Source organism: Trichomonas vaginalis, chromosome VI (assembly GCF_026262505.1).
Source record: "Trichomonas vaginalis G3 chromosome VI, whole genome shotgun sequence".
NCBI lineage: Eukaryota > Parabasalia > Trichomonadida > Trichomonadidae > Trichomonas > Trichomonas vaginalis.
Genome location: NC_067208.1, coordinates 3,048,186 through 3,065,555, shown reverse-complemented (window position 1 = coordinate 3,065,555; position 17,370 = coordinate 3,048,186). Strand labels below are relative to the sequence as shown.

General features: G+C 34.4%; 4 protein-coding genes and 1 pseudogene across 5 annotated transcripts, besides 2 other annotated features; 2 read left to right on the top strand and 3 right to left on the bottom strand.

Annotated features, from left to right (window-relative positions):
- Positions 1 to 7,838: part of a mobile genetic element that runs on past the window's edge.
- On the top strand, positions 37 to 843 carry TVAGG3_0796800 (KilA, N-terminal/APSES-type HTH, DNA-binding family; the record flags this gene model as incomplete). The annotated part of the gene is made up of 1 exon (XM_051247177.1): positions 37 to 843. The coding sequence occupies one exon, from the start codon at positions 37 to 39 to the stop codon at positions 841 to 843; it is 807 nt and encodes a 268-aa protein (XP_051082652.1).
- Positions 3,387 to 4,394, bottom strand: TVAGG3_0796790 (annotated as a pseudogene). The gene has a single exon. A coding segment is annotated over exon 1 (1,008 nt).
- Positions 5,372 to 5,908, bottom strand: TVAGG3_0796780 (protein of unknown function, DUF4106 family; the record flags this gene model as incomplete). Its single annotated transcript, XM_051247176.1, has 1 exon — positions 5,372 to 5,908. The coding sequence occupies one exon, from the start codon at positions 5,906 to 5,908 to the stop codon at positions 5,372 to 5,374; it is 537 nt and encodes a 178-aa protein (XP_051082651.1).
- A 2,166-nt stretch (positions 7,839 to 10,004) lies between the features above and the next one.
- Positions 10,005 to 11,273, bottom strand: TVAGG3_0796760 (protein of unknown function, DUF4106 family; the record flags this gene model as incomplete). Its single annotated transcript, XM_051247175.1, has 1 exon — positions 10,005 to 11,273. The coding sequence occupies one exon, from the start codon at positions 11,271 to 11,273 to the stop codon at positions 10,005 to 10,007; it is 1,269 nt and encodes a 422-aa protein (XP_051082650.1).
- A 483-nt stretch (positions 11,274 to 11,756) lies between these two features.
- Positions 11,757 to 14,898: a mobile genetic element.
- TVAGG3_0796750 (uncharacterized protein) lies at positions 13,639 to 14,376 on the top strand (the record flags this gene model as incomplete). The annotated part of the gene is made up of 1 exon (XM_001279019.2): positions 13,639 to 14,376. One exon carries the CDS (start codon positions 13,639 to 13,641, stop codon positions 14,374 to 14,376), a length of 738 nt encoding a protein of 245 aa, XP_001279020.2.
- Positions 14,899 to 17,370: the final 2,472 nt, after the last annotated feature.

Below are 17,370 nucleotides of genomic sequence, written 5' to 3'. Positions count from 1 at the left end.
TTTTTTTATTTTTTTATTTTGTATGTAAAGACAGTAATGTCAACAACAGAGAACACAACAACTGCTATCGTTCATGAAGACATAAATGAAGAATACGAGTGGGTTCAGTATAACAAACAACTCCGTCTCATTCGTTCGGTCAAAGATGACATGTACCAAATGCAAAGTATTTTGAATGCTCTTCGTTCTACAAAGCAAGCATATCATTGGTTTGAAAACCAACAGACAAAAGAACTTTTAGAAGAATTTCCTCATATGTTTGCTACCCTCGGAAAACCGAGGGTAGAGATTCCGTACGAAAATCGCAAGAATTTGGCTCCTGGTTTGAGAGGCTGGTATGTACATAGACTTCTTGTAAATGCTGTTGCAATGTGGGCTTCACCTCGCTATGCTTGTTATATTTTCATGATGTTAGATGAAATTCATAGACAAGAACGTGAAGAGCTAGAGAACAAGCTTGAAGCAAAAGACAAAAACATACAGAAAAGAATACCACGTTCGGTACCAAAAGGAAAGGAAAAGAACTATAAGTATATGATTTACACTGAAGAGATGGAAAATGAAGAAGACAGAGATATGGTTATGTTGCATTTAGTCAGAAGAAACAACAAAAGCTTTTACGACCTTGCTAAGATTTACAAATCTGACAGAAATTGGTTCTATCGCGAAAACTTACCGATTTCAATGACACCGAATGAAGATGTTAAACAGATAGTTCAAGATACTTTACCTCAAACACACTATGATATGAAAGGTTGTACAATACTTACCTTCAAAGAAGATTTACCGCTACTGAAAGAAAAAATAACAGAGTATTTTGACAACTTCAAACAAGCAGAGTAGATGAACCATTTATTTTTCAAGCTTGACACCAAAGATGGCTCAGGTAGCTCTATAAGGTAAATTGTCTTGTCCGAGTCCTTCTGGCATTCCGAGTCCTTCCTTCCGACATTCCGAGTCCTTCCTTCCAACAGGAAAAGTCCTTCCTTCCAACAGGAAAAGTTTTTCTTTCCAACAGGAAAAGTTTTTCTTTCCAACAGGAAAAGTCCTTCCTTCCAACAGGAAAAATTTTTCTTTCCAACAGGAAAAGTTTTTCTTTCCGACAGGAAAAATTTTTCTTTCCGACAGGAAAAATTTTTTCTGTTGTCCGTCCGTAAACCATTCAAATTTTCGAAAATTGAGAACTTTTTGGCCGACCTTCAGGAAAAGTTTTTCTTTCCAACAGGAAAAATTTTTCTTTCCGACAGGAAAAGTCCTTCCTTCCAACAGGAAAAGTTCTTCCTTCCAACAGGAAAAATTTTTCTTTCCAACAGGAAAAGTTCTTCCTTCTGGCATTCCGAGTTCTTCCTTCCGACAGGACACAAACGAATGTCCGACGTACCACCAACCGAGTCCATTCCAAAGCCAGAAGAACCGAAAGCCCCAGCACCACAACAGACTAAGACCAAACACTTACATTTTTCAAGCTTGACTTTTTACAATTTGAACTTTGTTCGCGTAGATATGAATTCTGAAAGAAGTATGAGGGTCTTGTATGACTTTGTACTTCTCCCATAGTTCATGTCTGTCAAACTTACCTGCCATGGACTCTTTCATAAGTTCCATGAAATCGTCTTCGGACAATCCGGGGAAAAGTACAATGTCAGTAAGTATTCTCTTTACATCCTTACTTAAACTCTTGGCTGTCTGTACACAAATGACAACTGAAATGTTAAAGTGTCTGAGCTTCTTAAGAATTCGACACATGTCTTGTTCTCTATTCTTTAACAAAGGATGAGAAGCAAAGTCATCTAAGATAAGAAGACATCTGTGAGGGTAAGTCTTCCAATCGTAAGATTGCAATTTCTTCGAAATGTATTCTATCTCTTTCTGTTTGTTTCTGAAGTGTTTCTTCTCTAATATTCTCTGCATTTCCTCATTTGGGTCTTTAAACTTAGAATTTATATACTCATTTATAGCATTGTACTTCAAAACTCTTCTTTGGTACTTCTTTATCCAATCTAACAACTCAGTATCTTTTATACATACTAACTTAGACTTCTTTATAATATCTTTGAACGAATTGACGGTTTGGTCAAATTGACCCGAAGTACTACAAATGACTACTAACTCATAGAATGGGTTCTTCTCATCTAGTTCTTGTTGTTGTGCAGCCATTTTAAGATAAGTGAAAGTCTTACCCGACCCAGGTGGTGCAATTAGACCTGTTATACCATTCTGAGCAAATAAGAACTTGTCATGTATGGGTTTTATCTGAGCATTTTCCAACTTCCTCTTGTTCTTATTTAAAACATTCTCAAATTTTTTGTCAATGTCAGCAAACTTTTTTTCTAACATATTTTTAGAAAAATTAAAAGTTTTATCTTTTAGAAAATGTCTAGCGATTTCGCTATCTATATTCGAGACAAGCTTTTCGACAGCAAAACATCTGTCGACCATAAAATCTTACATAGTGTAAACAAGAAAGGTGAATTTGTTCTAAAGTTCTGTTTCTGGGAATATGACAAGAACCATAAAACATTAAGCAGAGCAGTCTTAAAATTTGTCAATGACAGACTTGTTGACAGAGATGACGCCTCTTGGAGAGATGAAGTCCAACAAAACTTCTTAGAATGCAAAGAAGACACATGCGCTGTTCTTGAAGATGAAATAGAAAACAGAATAGAAGAGCTATTAAAGGACAAAGAACTTTTACAAAAATATGGTTCTGAGAAGTTTGACATAACTCCACCAGAAAAGAAGAAGAGAGAAAAGAAAGAAAAGAAAGTAGAAGAAGAGAAGAAAGAACCTGAACCAGAGCCAGAGAAGAAGAAATTTGACATGTAAAAATAAAATTTTATTTTTAGAACATTTCTGGGTCAATGTCAATGTTCTCTTCCTCTTTAGGAGCAAACACCGGCTTAGACTCTAAAATCTTTTTACCCAATTTACCTTGAACTTCAACTATCTTAGACTCATAATATTCATAGTCGTCTGCTTTCTTTGGTTCATAAGGTATAACAAGTTTGTATGCTTTGCCTTCTTTAAGGTTTGAAACCTTCTGTCAAAACTTTCTTTGACTGTTAACAAACCTTCTATGTCTAAGTCTTCAAATTTCGCACCATTTTTAGTCACAATAGCAAACTTAACCGGTTCGATGTTCCAAACTTTGTCAAATGTAGACTTTTCAAAATGGTAGAAGTAAACATTCAAATATGTGAATGGGTCTAGTTCTTCTTTAAGTCCTGACATGTACTTGTTTACTGAGATGAATTTCGTCATCTTTTCTATCGGATAAAAAAATATTTTTTTTTAAATTTACTCAGAAAAATTTTTCTTTGTATATACACCATTCTGTACGTCTAAAAGACTTTTGACATTTGCCAAGAATGTTCGTTTAGACGCTGTCATATAACCATACTCTTGACAATACTGTTTATACGAATCGTACAATGACCTTTCATCTAAACACTCAAAGTCAGTTTCATCTATGAACAGTTCATATACACTCTTGTTTGCTTCTAACAATGTTTGTCTCTCTTCGGTATGTGGAATTTGTCTTGGATTGAACTTAGAAATATCTAATGTCATGAAATATGAGAACAAGTGGTTGTAAAAGTCAGATGTTAAAGTTTCTGCTAAGTCGTCAAAATATTCTGTATCTTGCATATGAGAATCTGACGTTCTGACAACTACATATCTTCTGTCAGAACTTTCTAACTTCATCGGAACAGCGTTGTTTGAAACCATGACGAAGTTTGCAACATTTTCACAAACTCTTTGGTCTTTATATTTTCTTTCAACAACTCCAACTTTGTCTGTTATAAGACTCTTCAAAGCATCTGAGTTCAAAACTTTTGTTGTATCTATACTTTGAAGTTCGTTACATACTATAAGTTTCATATTCTCTATTGAAGAGTTAAATTTACCGCAGATGTTTTCTAAGTTTGTCATATTCGGTTCGAATAGCCCTCTAACAGTTTGCATAAAATATCTGTAAAGAAAGTGTTCTTACCAGTTCCTTGTTTTCCAATTATGATGAGAGCAGTTTCATTTTTAGCACTTGGATGTTGTAAGATGTTTGCAAACCAACATAAGATATACTCATAGACTCTTTCGTTTCCATTGCATATAATTTCTTTGACATGGTCTAACCAAGCTTCTATAACATTTTCTTTCCATTCTACTTGTTCGTATTTATATCCAGTGAAGATAGAATAGAAGTTTGGAGAAGGTGTATAGAACTTTATACCACGAACTGAAAAATCTTCTAACTTTGACAATAAGATATCCCAAGCATCTAACATCTTCATACCAACTTGTACGACTTTTATTTTCTTAAGTTTCTGTCTACATTCTTGTTCTGAAACTATTGTCGCTCTTGGTTTGTTAAAGACAACATCCCATTCTTTCATGACATAACATTCTGGGGCAGAGTCGACATAAATGACTAAACGTTTCAAATTCTCGACTGCTTTGTTATAGTCTCTAAATGGACACATATTTCTGAAGGCTTGGAAGTCATAAAAATCTGAAACATCTATTCTGTACATTTTTATAAAAATAAAAAAAATATTTTTTTTATTCTTGACTTTGTTGTTGCATTTGTTCCATTTGTTGCATTTGTTGTTCTTGAGCTATTTGTTGTTGAAGTTGTTCTTGTAATACAATACTTTCACCAGTTGCATCTTCCAATTCGAAACTTTCTGCCGTCATTGACAAATACATAGGACATAAAAGTTTTACAGGAACAAAGTTTGCGTCGACTAAGGTTAAGTTTATGTTTGCTAAAGTGTTTGAGTTCACTAAAGCTGAAAACTCTGCATTCGAATGAACAATAGGCAAACCAGCAGAGAATGTGTTGTTTATACGCATGAGTATCTTTTGGTCATAGTAGTTTCTGTCGACATTCGAATAGCACTTTGAACCTAAGTTTGAAACAATATATAAAATAGGTGTGCTTAAAGTCAATGGAACAGACAAACCTTGTATGACACCTTTTCCTGTTATAGGAAACTGTTGGTAGTAAAAACCAGATATAAGTTTTGTATTATAGCTCATATCGTTTATACTAAACTCAGTCGGACATCCAAACATAATGAAACCTGCTCTAGTTGCAGCACATGTTACATCCGTCCTTAAAGTATTAAATAAGTCAACAAAACCTGTTGGTGGTATATCTGAGTAAGTATCTTCAAAGAAGTATTTTTTACCATTCACAACAACAAAGTCTTCTGGTGTCAAAAGAGCAAAACAGGCTTTAGTCGTCATTGTGTTTAAGGTTAGTTTACAATATCGTCCTTGAGGACTTTGTAAGTTTGTTGTTATAGAATTATATGACTCAGGGTTTTTAGTCGTAATAGTATAAACCACTATGTCTTCTGCCATTTACTTAGCAACTAAATTTTAATGAAATGTTGTGGTCGTCAAATATTTTTATAACGTCTGGGAAACTATATTTTAAGTTCAACGTCTCACCTCCTTTCATAACGTATATCTTGTCAATGACATTATATGAAACACCACAGCAAGCAATGTCGGGTTCTATTTCTTTGATGTTTATATCGTCTGCCTCTGTCAAAAGTTTCAATAGTTCTTTCAAAACTTCATGAGGTGCAATGACATATGAGTTCACTTTTACAGGGTTGTGTTCGACCAAGTTTAACATTATACCTAAAGCTTGACAGATCTTCTCCTGAGTTTTAAGTTTGTCTTTAAGTTGTTGGTAGTCATTTCGAATATCTGCAACAGAACTTAAGTCTCTGCTAACTTCAGGATATGTTGGTTGTTCTTTTACAGGAACTATTGTTATACCATCTTGGTCTTCGTATGGTTTCCCCACTTCAACATCTCTTTCTTTGACATTGACAACAACACTTTGACTGTTTGTTTGAGTTGGTGAATTTAACTTCACATCTGCCACCGCCATTAAACCTTTTGAAACACTTACGCTTCTATTTTTCGGAAATGACATTTTACTTAGAATAAAAAGATGGACGTATTCGAGTATCTCTTCGAATTGAAGCAAAACAAAGTTTACACACACAAACAGTACAAATACATTGACAGAGTAGTTCTTTACACAAACAATGGAAAATGTTATAGAATAGCAGTCTTTGCTGAACCAAAATATTTTCATAAAGCAAAGAAAGTTGGTATAACTGAAATGGTGAAAGTTCTTGACGTTGACAAAAATATAACAACAAAACTTACAGATATTTCTAAAGGTAAGTTTATCTTACAATTTTATGTCAAAACTGGCGTACTGTCAATATTTGACGGAGAGAAGTCAGTTCAAGAACAACTTACTGACCTGCTGCCAAAATCTGCTCGATGGAAGCTGTCGTTATGCCAATCTGAGGAGCTCCAGCAGGTTTCATCGAACGAATCTTCAAAAGAGCATCTTCCGTGAAAAGTGCTATTGGTTTTGTAAACTTCTTTGCTCTCAGTTCATCTGGACCGTCTCTGTCACCAGTATATTGTATTTGAACTGTACCAACAGTTGAAATACCACCCATAAAGTCTTCTGAGTCAGCAAATGGAATGCCAAGCCAAAAGTTTGAACGGTCTCCATTTGTATATTGAGTTTTTTGACCTCCTGTATGAGTCCATACTTTCACATATGGCATAATAGAACTTTGCATTTCAGGGTTAATGGTTGTTGTGAAGTTGTTGTTAAAGTTCATAGCATCTAATGTCAAGTTGTATGACCTCATATCCTCAACTGTAGAATATTCTTCTCTTGGATAATATTTGCCATCTATGTTTATATGATATTTAATACCAGGGTTGTAGAAACAAGAATAGTCATTTATAGTTCGTCTGAACAGTACAAACATAGTATCTGCATGTTTCATTGCAGTTGTTAAAGCAATATCTGTTCTTGCACCTGGGTCAGCACTTTGGTTTCCAACTTCACCTGCAAAGTCTTTGACAGATATTTGGTGTATAGGGAACATAAGTGGAACTGCAATATATTTGGCAGCTAAAGCATTTGAAATATCTGGGTCCAACATATAAACGGCAAGTCTGCTTTCTATTCTCTTGCATTCAAATTTTTCGCATGTGAACTTAACTGGGTCCCAAGCATCTCCAGCAGCATTGAAATAATAGTTTACTTCAGTGTTGAGGTTTGAGAAACCAAAGTCTAAGTCAACTTTGTCTTTGCAAAATTCGGCGAATGACGTTTTATTTGTTCCCTTTACGTCTGTAATAGTGAATGGGTCTTGTGTTGGTGCAATGACTAAGTTATTTTTGCTTGGAGTAAGTTCGATAGAAATTTTTCCTGCCCAGTTTGGCAAGTATCTTAAAAACCTGAAGATGAGGAAAGATGACAAAGGAACTCTAAGTTTCAGTTTTACTTTAGTGGTAGCAGTTCCATCTGAACCAGAAAGGTCAACAGAAACTCCTGGAACGTTAGGGTCAAGTCTTCTTATTTTCTCAATATTTGCATACTGGTCTGTTTGTTCTCTAGCTTGTGGTTGTACTGAGTTTCTCAAAGCGAACCATTCATAGTTTGCCCATGTTACTGTTTGAACTAAGTCAGAGTTAGAATATATCTTATATCCCATAAAAACTTCTGGAGCATATTGGTATCCGACATAGAAAATTCCATTGCAACCTTTCTTGTCAGACAACTTGGCAGAAGGTTTTATTTCAATGTCTTGTTCCACGTATAAGAATGAGTTGTCAATAGAAATAATATGAAACCTGTCGCAAGCAATATCTACTGTTGTTGAAGAACCTTCTCCAAACTCACCTACGTTTCCATAAGAAACAGCAGTTGTATATTCGTAAGTTCCAGGAACTATTTCTGACCTTCTAATGGCATTGTCGCATTCGTTATACCATTCGGAAACATTTCCATTCATGGCATCCAAAACTGTTGGCGTTATATTCTGAGCGGCGTACATTTCATATGGGTAAAAATATAGAATAGTTGGATTTATGTGTCATAATAGAACCCACTCGGACCAAGCTTTACTTTCTTCCTGACTGAATCTTTAACTCTTCTTTTTCCTTCATTGCCACTACTTTCACTAGATGAAGTTAGTTCATCGTAAATGTTTTGTTGAGACTTCATCGTCAATGTTTTGTTGAGACTTCATCGTCAATGTTTTGTAAAGTTCTTCATCTAATTTCTCATGAACTTCTTCGTAAATGTTTTGTAAAGTTCTTCATCTAATTTCTCATGAACTTCTTCGTCAATGTTTTGTAAAGACTTTCTCATGAACTTCTTCGTAAATGTTTTGTAAAGACTTTGTCATGAACTTCTTCATCTAATTTCTCATGAACTTCTTCGTCAATGTTTTGTAAAGACTTTGTCATGAACTTCTTCGTCAATGTTTTGTAAAGTTCTTCTTCGTCAATGTTTTGTAAAGACTTTGTCATGAACTTCTTCGTCAATGTTTTGTTGAGACTTCTTCTAATTTCTCATGAACTTCTTCGTCAATGTTTTGTTGAGACTTCTTCTAATTTCTCATGAACTTCATCGTCAATGTTTTGTCAAGTTCTTCATCGTCAATGTTTTGTAAAGACTTTGTCATGAACTTCTTCGTCAATGTTTTGTCAAGTTCTTCATCGTCAATGTTTTGTAAAGTTCTTCATCTAATTTCTCATGAACTTCATCGTCAATGTTTTGTAAAGTTCTTCTTCGTAAATGTTTTGTAAAGTTCTTCATCTAATTTCTCATGAACTTCTTCGTCAATGTTTTGTAAAGACTTTGTCATGAACTTCTTCATCTAATTTCTCATGAACTTCTTCGTCAATGTTTTGTAAAGACTTTCTCATGAACTTCTTCGTAAATGTTTTGTAAAGACTTTGTCATGAACTTCTTCATCTAATTTCTCATGAACTTCTTCGTAAATGTTTTGTTGAGACTTTGTCAAGTTCTTCATCGTCAATGTTTTGTTGAGACTTCTTCGTCAATGTTTTGTAAAGACTTTGTCATGAACTTCTTCGTCAATGTTTTGTAAAGTTCTTCTTCGTAAATGTTTTGTAAAGACTTTGTCATGAACTTCTTCGTCAATGTTTTGTTGAGACTTTGTCATGAACTTCATCGTCAATGTTTTGTAAAGACTTCATCGTCAATGTTTTGTAAAGACTTTGTCATGAACTTCTTCATCGTCAATGTTTTGTAAAGACTTTGTCATGAACTTCATCGTCAATGTTTTGTAAAGACTTTGTCATGAACTTCATCGTCAATGTTTTGTAAAGTTCTTCTTCGTAAATGTTTTGTTGAGACTTCTTCGTCAATGTTTTGTAAAGACTTTGTCATGAACTTCTTCGTCAATGTTTTGTAAAGTTCTTCTTCGTAAATGTTTTGTAAAGACTTTGTCATGAACTTCTTCGTCAATGTTTTGTTGAGACTTTGTCATGAACTTCATCGTCAATGTTTTGTAAAGACTTCATCGTCAATGTTTTGTAAAGACTTTGTCATGAACTTCATCGTCAATGTTTTGTAAAGACTTTGTCATGAACTTCATCGTCAATGTTTTGTAAAGACTTTGTCATGAACTTCATCGTCAATGTTTTGTAAAGTTCTTCTTCGTAAATGTTTTGTTGAGACTTCATCGTAAATGTTTTGTTGAGACTTTGTCATGAACTTCTTCGTCAATGTTTTGTTGAGACTTCATCGTCAATGTTTTGTAAAGACTTCTTCGTCAATGTTTTGTTGAGACTTCATCTAATTTCTCATGAACTTCATCGTCAATGTTTTGTAAAGTTCTTCTTCGTAAATGTTTTGTAAAGACTTTGTCATGAACTTCTTCATCGTCAATGTTTTGTAAAGACTTTGTCATGAACTTCTTCATCGTCAATGTTTTGTAAAGACTTTGTCATGAACTTCATCGTCAATGTTTTGTAAAGACTTTGTCATGAACTTCATCGTCAATGTTTTGTAAAGTTCTTCTTCGTAAATGTTTTGTAAAGACTTTGTCATGAACTTCTTCGTCAATGTTTTGTTGAGACTTTGTCATGAACTTCTTCGTCAATGTTTTGTTGAGACTTTGTCATGAACTTCATCGTCAATGTTTTGTAAAGACTTTGTCATGAACTTCATCGTCAATGTTTTGTTGAGACTTCATCGTAAATGTTTTAGGTAGTCCTGGTGCAGGTGCTTCTCTTGGAGGGTTTGGTGGTATATAAGTTCCATCTGCAGCGTAATGTCCTACCTGACCTTTCGTTTTTAAGAAAGCATTTACTAGGTCTGTTTTGGTCTGTTGTAACTCTTTTTCTTGACTTTCCACAACAGTTGCTCTAACGGCGTCATAGGCACTTTGAACTGCCTGTCTCGTTGCTGCATCTGTTATTTTCGTCATATTTTGTGCTACTTCTCTTAACTCGTTGTCGAAACCTTCAGACTTCAGTTTCTTTCCAGATGAGAAGTCGTTCACTAGTTTCACCTTACTATGAAGAGCTTCGAAGGCGTTCTTAAAGTCAGCATTCATTAAAGCTTCATTTGAACTGTCTTCATCCGCTTGTATTTTTGTCCTTATTGACCCTATAAGCTGGGCTGCTTTAGCGTTGGCTTGGGCATCTAACCAGTCATTGTTAGCTTTTATATATTCTGCGCTTTTCATTGCCTTTTGCATAGCCGCGTCGTCATTTTTACTTTCTTGTGCTAAGTTTTCATACTGTATGGTTTGGTTTTGCAACTGTAAAAGTTTTTCTGCCTTTACATTTGCTTCAACTTCTTTTTTATACTCATCGCTATCCATATATGTCTTCAGGGCTTTTTGTTTTATTTCTTCATCTTTCAGTACTTTATATTGAATAGTATGGTTTTTCAAATTTATGACATCTTGTTCCATTTTTGCTACTTCTGCTGCTTTTTCTGACACTTTTTTTGCATATTGCTCTGTACTTAGTTCTTTCAGTTGTTCTTCTTTCTTCTTTTTCTCTACGTTTAACTCATTGAGTTTCTTTGTGTGTCTGTCGTATTCTAGTTTCTTTTCGTTTTCACTTATTTGCTTCTGTATGTCTATGTTTGACTTTTTGACATCTGATATTTGATTTTTGAGTGAACTCAAATTCATTTGACTTTGAGGGTTATATGCTGTTCCGTCTGCAGCTCCACCATAGCCTGCCATTTTCGCTAAAAGTGCCGCTCTTAAACCTCCACTCTGTGCACCAAAAACTCGGTTTAAGAGCATAGGGTTGCTTGACATTTGTTGCAACATGGTGGGGTCATTCAGCATTTGTTGTTGCAACTGTTGTTGTGGTGTCAGTTTTACTATTGGATGTTTCAATGCTCTCTTCCTCTTACGTATATTCTTACGTAGCTTACGTGGCATTTTAAGTGAAGTTAAAAAGCGGCTTTTGACAGATGTTTATATGACACTTTCTCCGGTTTATAGGACCTCTCTCATATTCTATCTTGTCATATCTAAACTCATAGTCATGTATGTCCTCTAACCATCTCATAACGGTTTCCAAACCACTTTTATCGGATGTAAAGTAAAAACATGGATGGTTATGTAAAACGTCTAAAGTTTCTAAAGAGTCTCTCAAAGTATACTTCCTTGGAACGCCCGTAACTTTTCCTGTAGCGACGATAGACCCTTACTTGTCCGGACAAAGTTGTACTATTTTGAGCGCTCTACAAAAAAAGTCAACGACGACGACTCTCAAAAATTTTTAGGGCTAGAAGGGGCGCAGCCCCTGGAAAGCCCCACTATACCCAAAAAAAAACTCATTTTATACTTCAATTATACTAAACATCTTCGGGGCTAGAGGGCACGAAGTGCCTGGAGGCCCCACTCCCTTTTTTTTTTTTTTATATTCTACCCAATATCAATTGACTGATTAAATACAATATATATCTTTGCTTTATTCACTTTGATTACTTTTGTATTAAAAAAACCGTAAAATTTGGCGGGATTTTAGCTCTTCCTATGGAGTATTCTATTCCAATCATGGAAGGATACACAATTGAAGAGATATTAATAACATATAAAGCTGATGACTGCCAAAAAAGGGTCTATCATCGAACTGTTTATTCAAATAAGAAACCTTTTTCGCATTTTCATTAATCTAAACCAGCTTAATTCAAAACAAGATCATTCACAATCAAATGTTAAGGAAGAAACAATATTCAACGTCAAATTTAAGCCTGGAGTTCCGTATAGTGACGTTGTCAAGAATCTTCATACTTACATTTCTCTTATATCTGGTGCAGGATTTTCAAAACACATCGAATTGGCATCACTCCTAAACTTTCATTGCCCAACAGAAACTACATTACTTGCGCATCTAAAGAGCATATTGCCAGATCTTGAGAAAGTTGCAACAGCAAGTTGTGAAGCTAATATACAAGAAATTCTTAAACATGATTCAGAATACAAATTTAATGTTTCATTAGATTGCGCATGGAGTTCTAAGCGCGATGCTTTACATGCCGTCATTACGCTTATAGATATAAATACAAACAAAATATTAGATTTTAGAATAGTTTCAAGGCATCCAGAATTAATAAAATTCAAAAGTCCCAAAATTTTGGTTGAACCAAAAATTTCACCAGGATTAATGGAAAGCTATGCATTACGTGATATGTTGAAATCTGATTTATGGAAAAAAATAAAAGTTTTTTGTTCAGATGGTGATGTTAAAGATTCAACAATGATAGAGAATTCTGGTGCACAATTATCACATGTAAGAGATCCAAATCATGTGATAAAATCAGCATTTTCAAAAATTGTCACTAAATATCCTAAATTTGAAAAAATATTTAGGATCCTTTTTGCATGCCCAACATTAAAACCAGAGCAAAAGGTTCAGAGATGGATGGGATTAATTAATAGATATCCAGGAGAATCACCAGAGCATATCGAAAAAAGAGAAATTATTACAAATATTGCTCCATTGTTTCTAAGAATCAGCAAACAATATCATACAAATTTCAACGAAGCTTTCAATTCATTGAAAGCCCATTTAGTCCCAAAAAATCTTCGTTGGATTATTGGATTTCCAGCCAGAATTTTTGTTTCTGTATTTGCGTATAATGAAGACAATTGGAAGACAAAACTAAGAAGATTAATGGGTATAGATGATTCTTATTTTGATGAAGATATTTTACAAGTTATATTAAATTTCGAAAATAAATCCGATTATGACCATATCAGAAGAACTTCGGAAAACTACAGAAATCATAACAGATGCGTTCATTACATTCCAGATGAAATTGACCCAGAATTCGCTGACTTAGTTCCTCATAAACCGTCAAAAGATGGATCCAGATCCGAAAAAATTGAATACACTGACGATGAGGATCCGCCAGCGGATGAAGAACCGTCAGAATCTGAAAATCTTTCACTTCCAACAGATTATCCAAAATTCAACAAAAAATCTATATTTGGTTCCGATATCAAAGTACCACCAGATTGGAAAAGGTTTTCATTTTTCTTCAAGGCGAAGGAAATTCCAGATGATCCTCAAGAATTCCAAAATTTATTATCCAAATTTAAACAAGATCTTTATAATACGTACTCGTCTTTAATTCGTATTAATGAAGAAAACATCTCGGCTGTTGCAGTTTACGATTCTCAGCAAGCAAAAGAAATTATGAATTCAGCTTTTACTGATTTTCATAACTTTGAGAAAATTAAGATAAACGCAATCAATTATCTTAACGTCCTCAGCCACAATCCACCATCTCTTGAAATGATAGCAGATTTTCATCCTGATTTGATACAACTTCCACAGACACTCAGAAAAACTCATGATAAGCCTAAAAAACAAAAGCTTGGTATCAAGCTTGGAAAAAATCTCAGTTTTCTTGCCGTTATTGTTCAACTTATTACATTTCGACCATTAATGCACAAACTATTTGACGAATTATTCTCTAATCCCAATGAGCAACAGTTAATATACAAAGAAATATTATCGCTCACAAATCGGAACTTTTCGGAAAATGCAGATGTTACTTATCTGTATCACCTGTACTCGAAACGGCAAAAGATACATCAAGCTGATCCAATTGATGCTTTCAAACAATTACAAGAATCGCTTGCATGTGAAGCTAGGCAACTAGATCTTATTGATTATTTCAAAAAATTCTGCTGGGGATTTACAGATAAAATTGACATTCCTCTTGTTAATAATAACGAACTTCAAGTTACTCCTACTTTTTCAGATTATCTTTTTATTGATGTTGCTGGTTTTACGTTTCCATTGGATGATTACACATGGAATAACAATCCAGCTGTAAAATCCAAACTAGTAGCCATAATAACTTATCACAGTCGACAATATAATATTATTATTTTGGACGAAAACATCAATTCATGGATTCTCTTTTGTAATACCAAAATATCTTACATTCGTGATGAGGAATTGGCGAATAATTTAAACAAAGGCGCATATAATACACCGAAATATTTGATTTTCGAAAAAATTTAGGTTTTTCAAAAATTAAATCTTTCATTTGTAATGTATGAATAAAATGTATGTATTTGATATAATTGATACATTCGAAATTTTTATTCTGAAAAAAATAATAAACAATTTTTGGCTTTTGTGATCTGATAATCTGTAAGAATAAATACCGACAAATTTTATTAATATTCATCGTAAAAGTATTCGGCTCTTGATGTAAATAAGGAATATTTTTTTCAAAAGTTGCTTTTGAAGACTCTTTTATCAAGTAGCTGCATTTATTCATTGATAAGAAAGTATGCTGTACCAAAAATCGATAATTCACCACATTAACGGCCAATTTTGTTTTGCATTTCGACAAAAAAGCTCCTTTTATATAACATTACTGGGCGAAAATTAGAGTATCTACGATGACAAAACAAAATACATCAACTTGATCTTTTGCCGAGAAAAATGTTTTTGGAGGTACCAAAATAGGTCTCGAAAAGCATTGGTTTTATTTAAGGTTATTTTTTCTGAGGGGGAGCTATCGTCTATAGGGCACCCTTAAGAGAGTGTATGACTGATGGTTTTAGTGAGAATAAGACTGACAGTTTGGGTGACAATATGACTTCGGTTTGACAGACACTATGAATTAGCTTTTTATTGAGAGTAAAACTAACAGTTTGACTGACAATATGACTGACAGTTTGACACACACGATGACTTACGGTTTTAGTTAGAATAAGACTGACAGTTTGACTGACAATATGACTGACGGTTTGACACACACTATGAATTAGCTTTTTAGTTAGGATAAGACTGACAGTTTGACTGACAATATGACTGACGGTTTGACACACACTATGAATTAGCTTTTTAGTTAGGATAAGACTGATAGTTTGACTGACAATATGACTGACTGTTTGACACACACTATGAATTAGCTTTTTAGTTAGGATAAGACTGATAGTTTGACTGACAATATGACTGACTGTTTGACACACACTATGAATTAGCTTTTTAGTTAGAATAAGACTGATAGTTTGACTGACAATATGACTGACGGTTTGACACACACTATGAATTAGCTTTTTAGTTAGAATAAGACTGACAGTTTGACTGACAATATGACTTCGGTTTGACACACACTATGAATTAGCTTTTTAGTTAGAATAAGACTGACAGTTTGACTGACAATATAACTGACGGTTTGACTGACAATATGACTGTTGATTTGAGTGAGTGTATGATTGAGAGTTTGGGTGACAATATGACTCATAGTTTAAGAGAGTGTATGACTGATGGTTTTAGTGAGAATAAGACTGATAGTTTGGATGACAATATGACTGATAGTTTGACAGCCTCTATGACTTACGGTTTTATTTAGAATATGATTGAGAGTTTGGGTGACAATATGACTCATAGTTTAAGAGAGTGTATGACTGATGGTTTTAGCGAGAATAAGACTGACAGTTTGGGTGACAATATGACTGTTGATTTGAGTGAGTGTATGACTGACAATTTGAGTGACAATATGACTTCGGTTTGACACACACTATGAATTAGCTTTTTAGTTAGAATAAGACTGACAGTTTGACTGACAATATGACTGACGGTTTGACAGCCTCTATGACTTAAGGTTTTATTTAGAATATAACTGAGAGTGTGAGCGACAATATGACTGTTGATTTGAGTGAGTGTATGACTGACAATTTGAGTGACAATATGACTTCGGTTTGACACACACTATGAATTAGCTTTTTCGTTAGAATAAGACTGACAGTTTGAGTGACAATATGACTGACGGTTTGACACACACTATGAATTAGCTTTTTAGTTAGAATATGACTGACGATTTGACAGCCTCTATGACTTACGGTTTTATTTAGAATATAACTGAGAGTTTGGGTGACAATATGACTCATAGTTTAAGAGAGTGTATGACTGATGGTTTTAGCGAGAATAAGACTGACAGTTTGGGTGACAATATGACTGTTGATTTGAGTGAGTGTATGACTGACAGTTTGACTGACAATATTACTGACGGTTTGACTGACAATATGACTGTTGATTTGAATGAGTGTATGACTGACAATTTGGGTGACAATATGACTGTTGATTTGAGTGAGTGTATGACTGACAATTTGAGTGACAATATGACTTCGGTTTGACAGACACTATGAATTAGCTTTTTCGTTAGAATAAGACTGACAGTTTGAGTGACAATATGACTGACGGTTTGACACACACTATGAATTAGCTTTTTAGTTAGAATATGACTGACGATTTGACAGCCTCTATGACTTACGGTTTTATTTAGAATATAACTGAGAGTTTGGGTGACAATATGACTCATAGTTTAAGAGAGTGTATGACTGATGGTTTTAGCGAGAATAAGACTGACAGTTTGGGTGACAATATGACTGTTGATTTGAGTGAGTGTATGACTGACAGTTTGACTGACAATATTACTGACGGTTTGACTGACAATATGACTGTTGATTTGAATGAGTGTATGACTGACAATTTGGGTGACAATATGACTGTTGATTTGAGTGAGTGTATGACTGACAATTTGAGTGACAATATGACTTCGGTTTGACAGACACTATGAATTAGCTTTTTCGTTAGAATAAGACTGACAGTTTGAGTGACAATATGACTGACGGTTTGACACACACTATGAATTAGCTTTTTAGTTAGAATATGACTGACGATTTGACAGCCTCTATGACTTACGGTTTTATTTAGAATATAACTGAGAGTTTGGGTGACAATATGACTCATAGTTTAAGAGAGTGTATGACTGATGGTTTTAGCGAGAATAAGACTGACAGTTTGGGTGACAATATGACTGCTAATTTGAACGAATATATGACTGTCGGTTTTAGTGAGAATAAGACTGATAGTTTGGGTGACAATATGACTGTTGATTTGAGTGAGTGAATGACTGACAGTTTGACTGACAATATGACTGACGGCTTTAATTAGAATATTACTGACAGTTTGAGTGACAATATGACTGACGATTTTAGT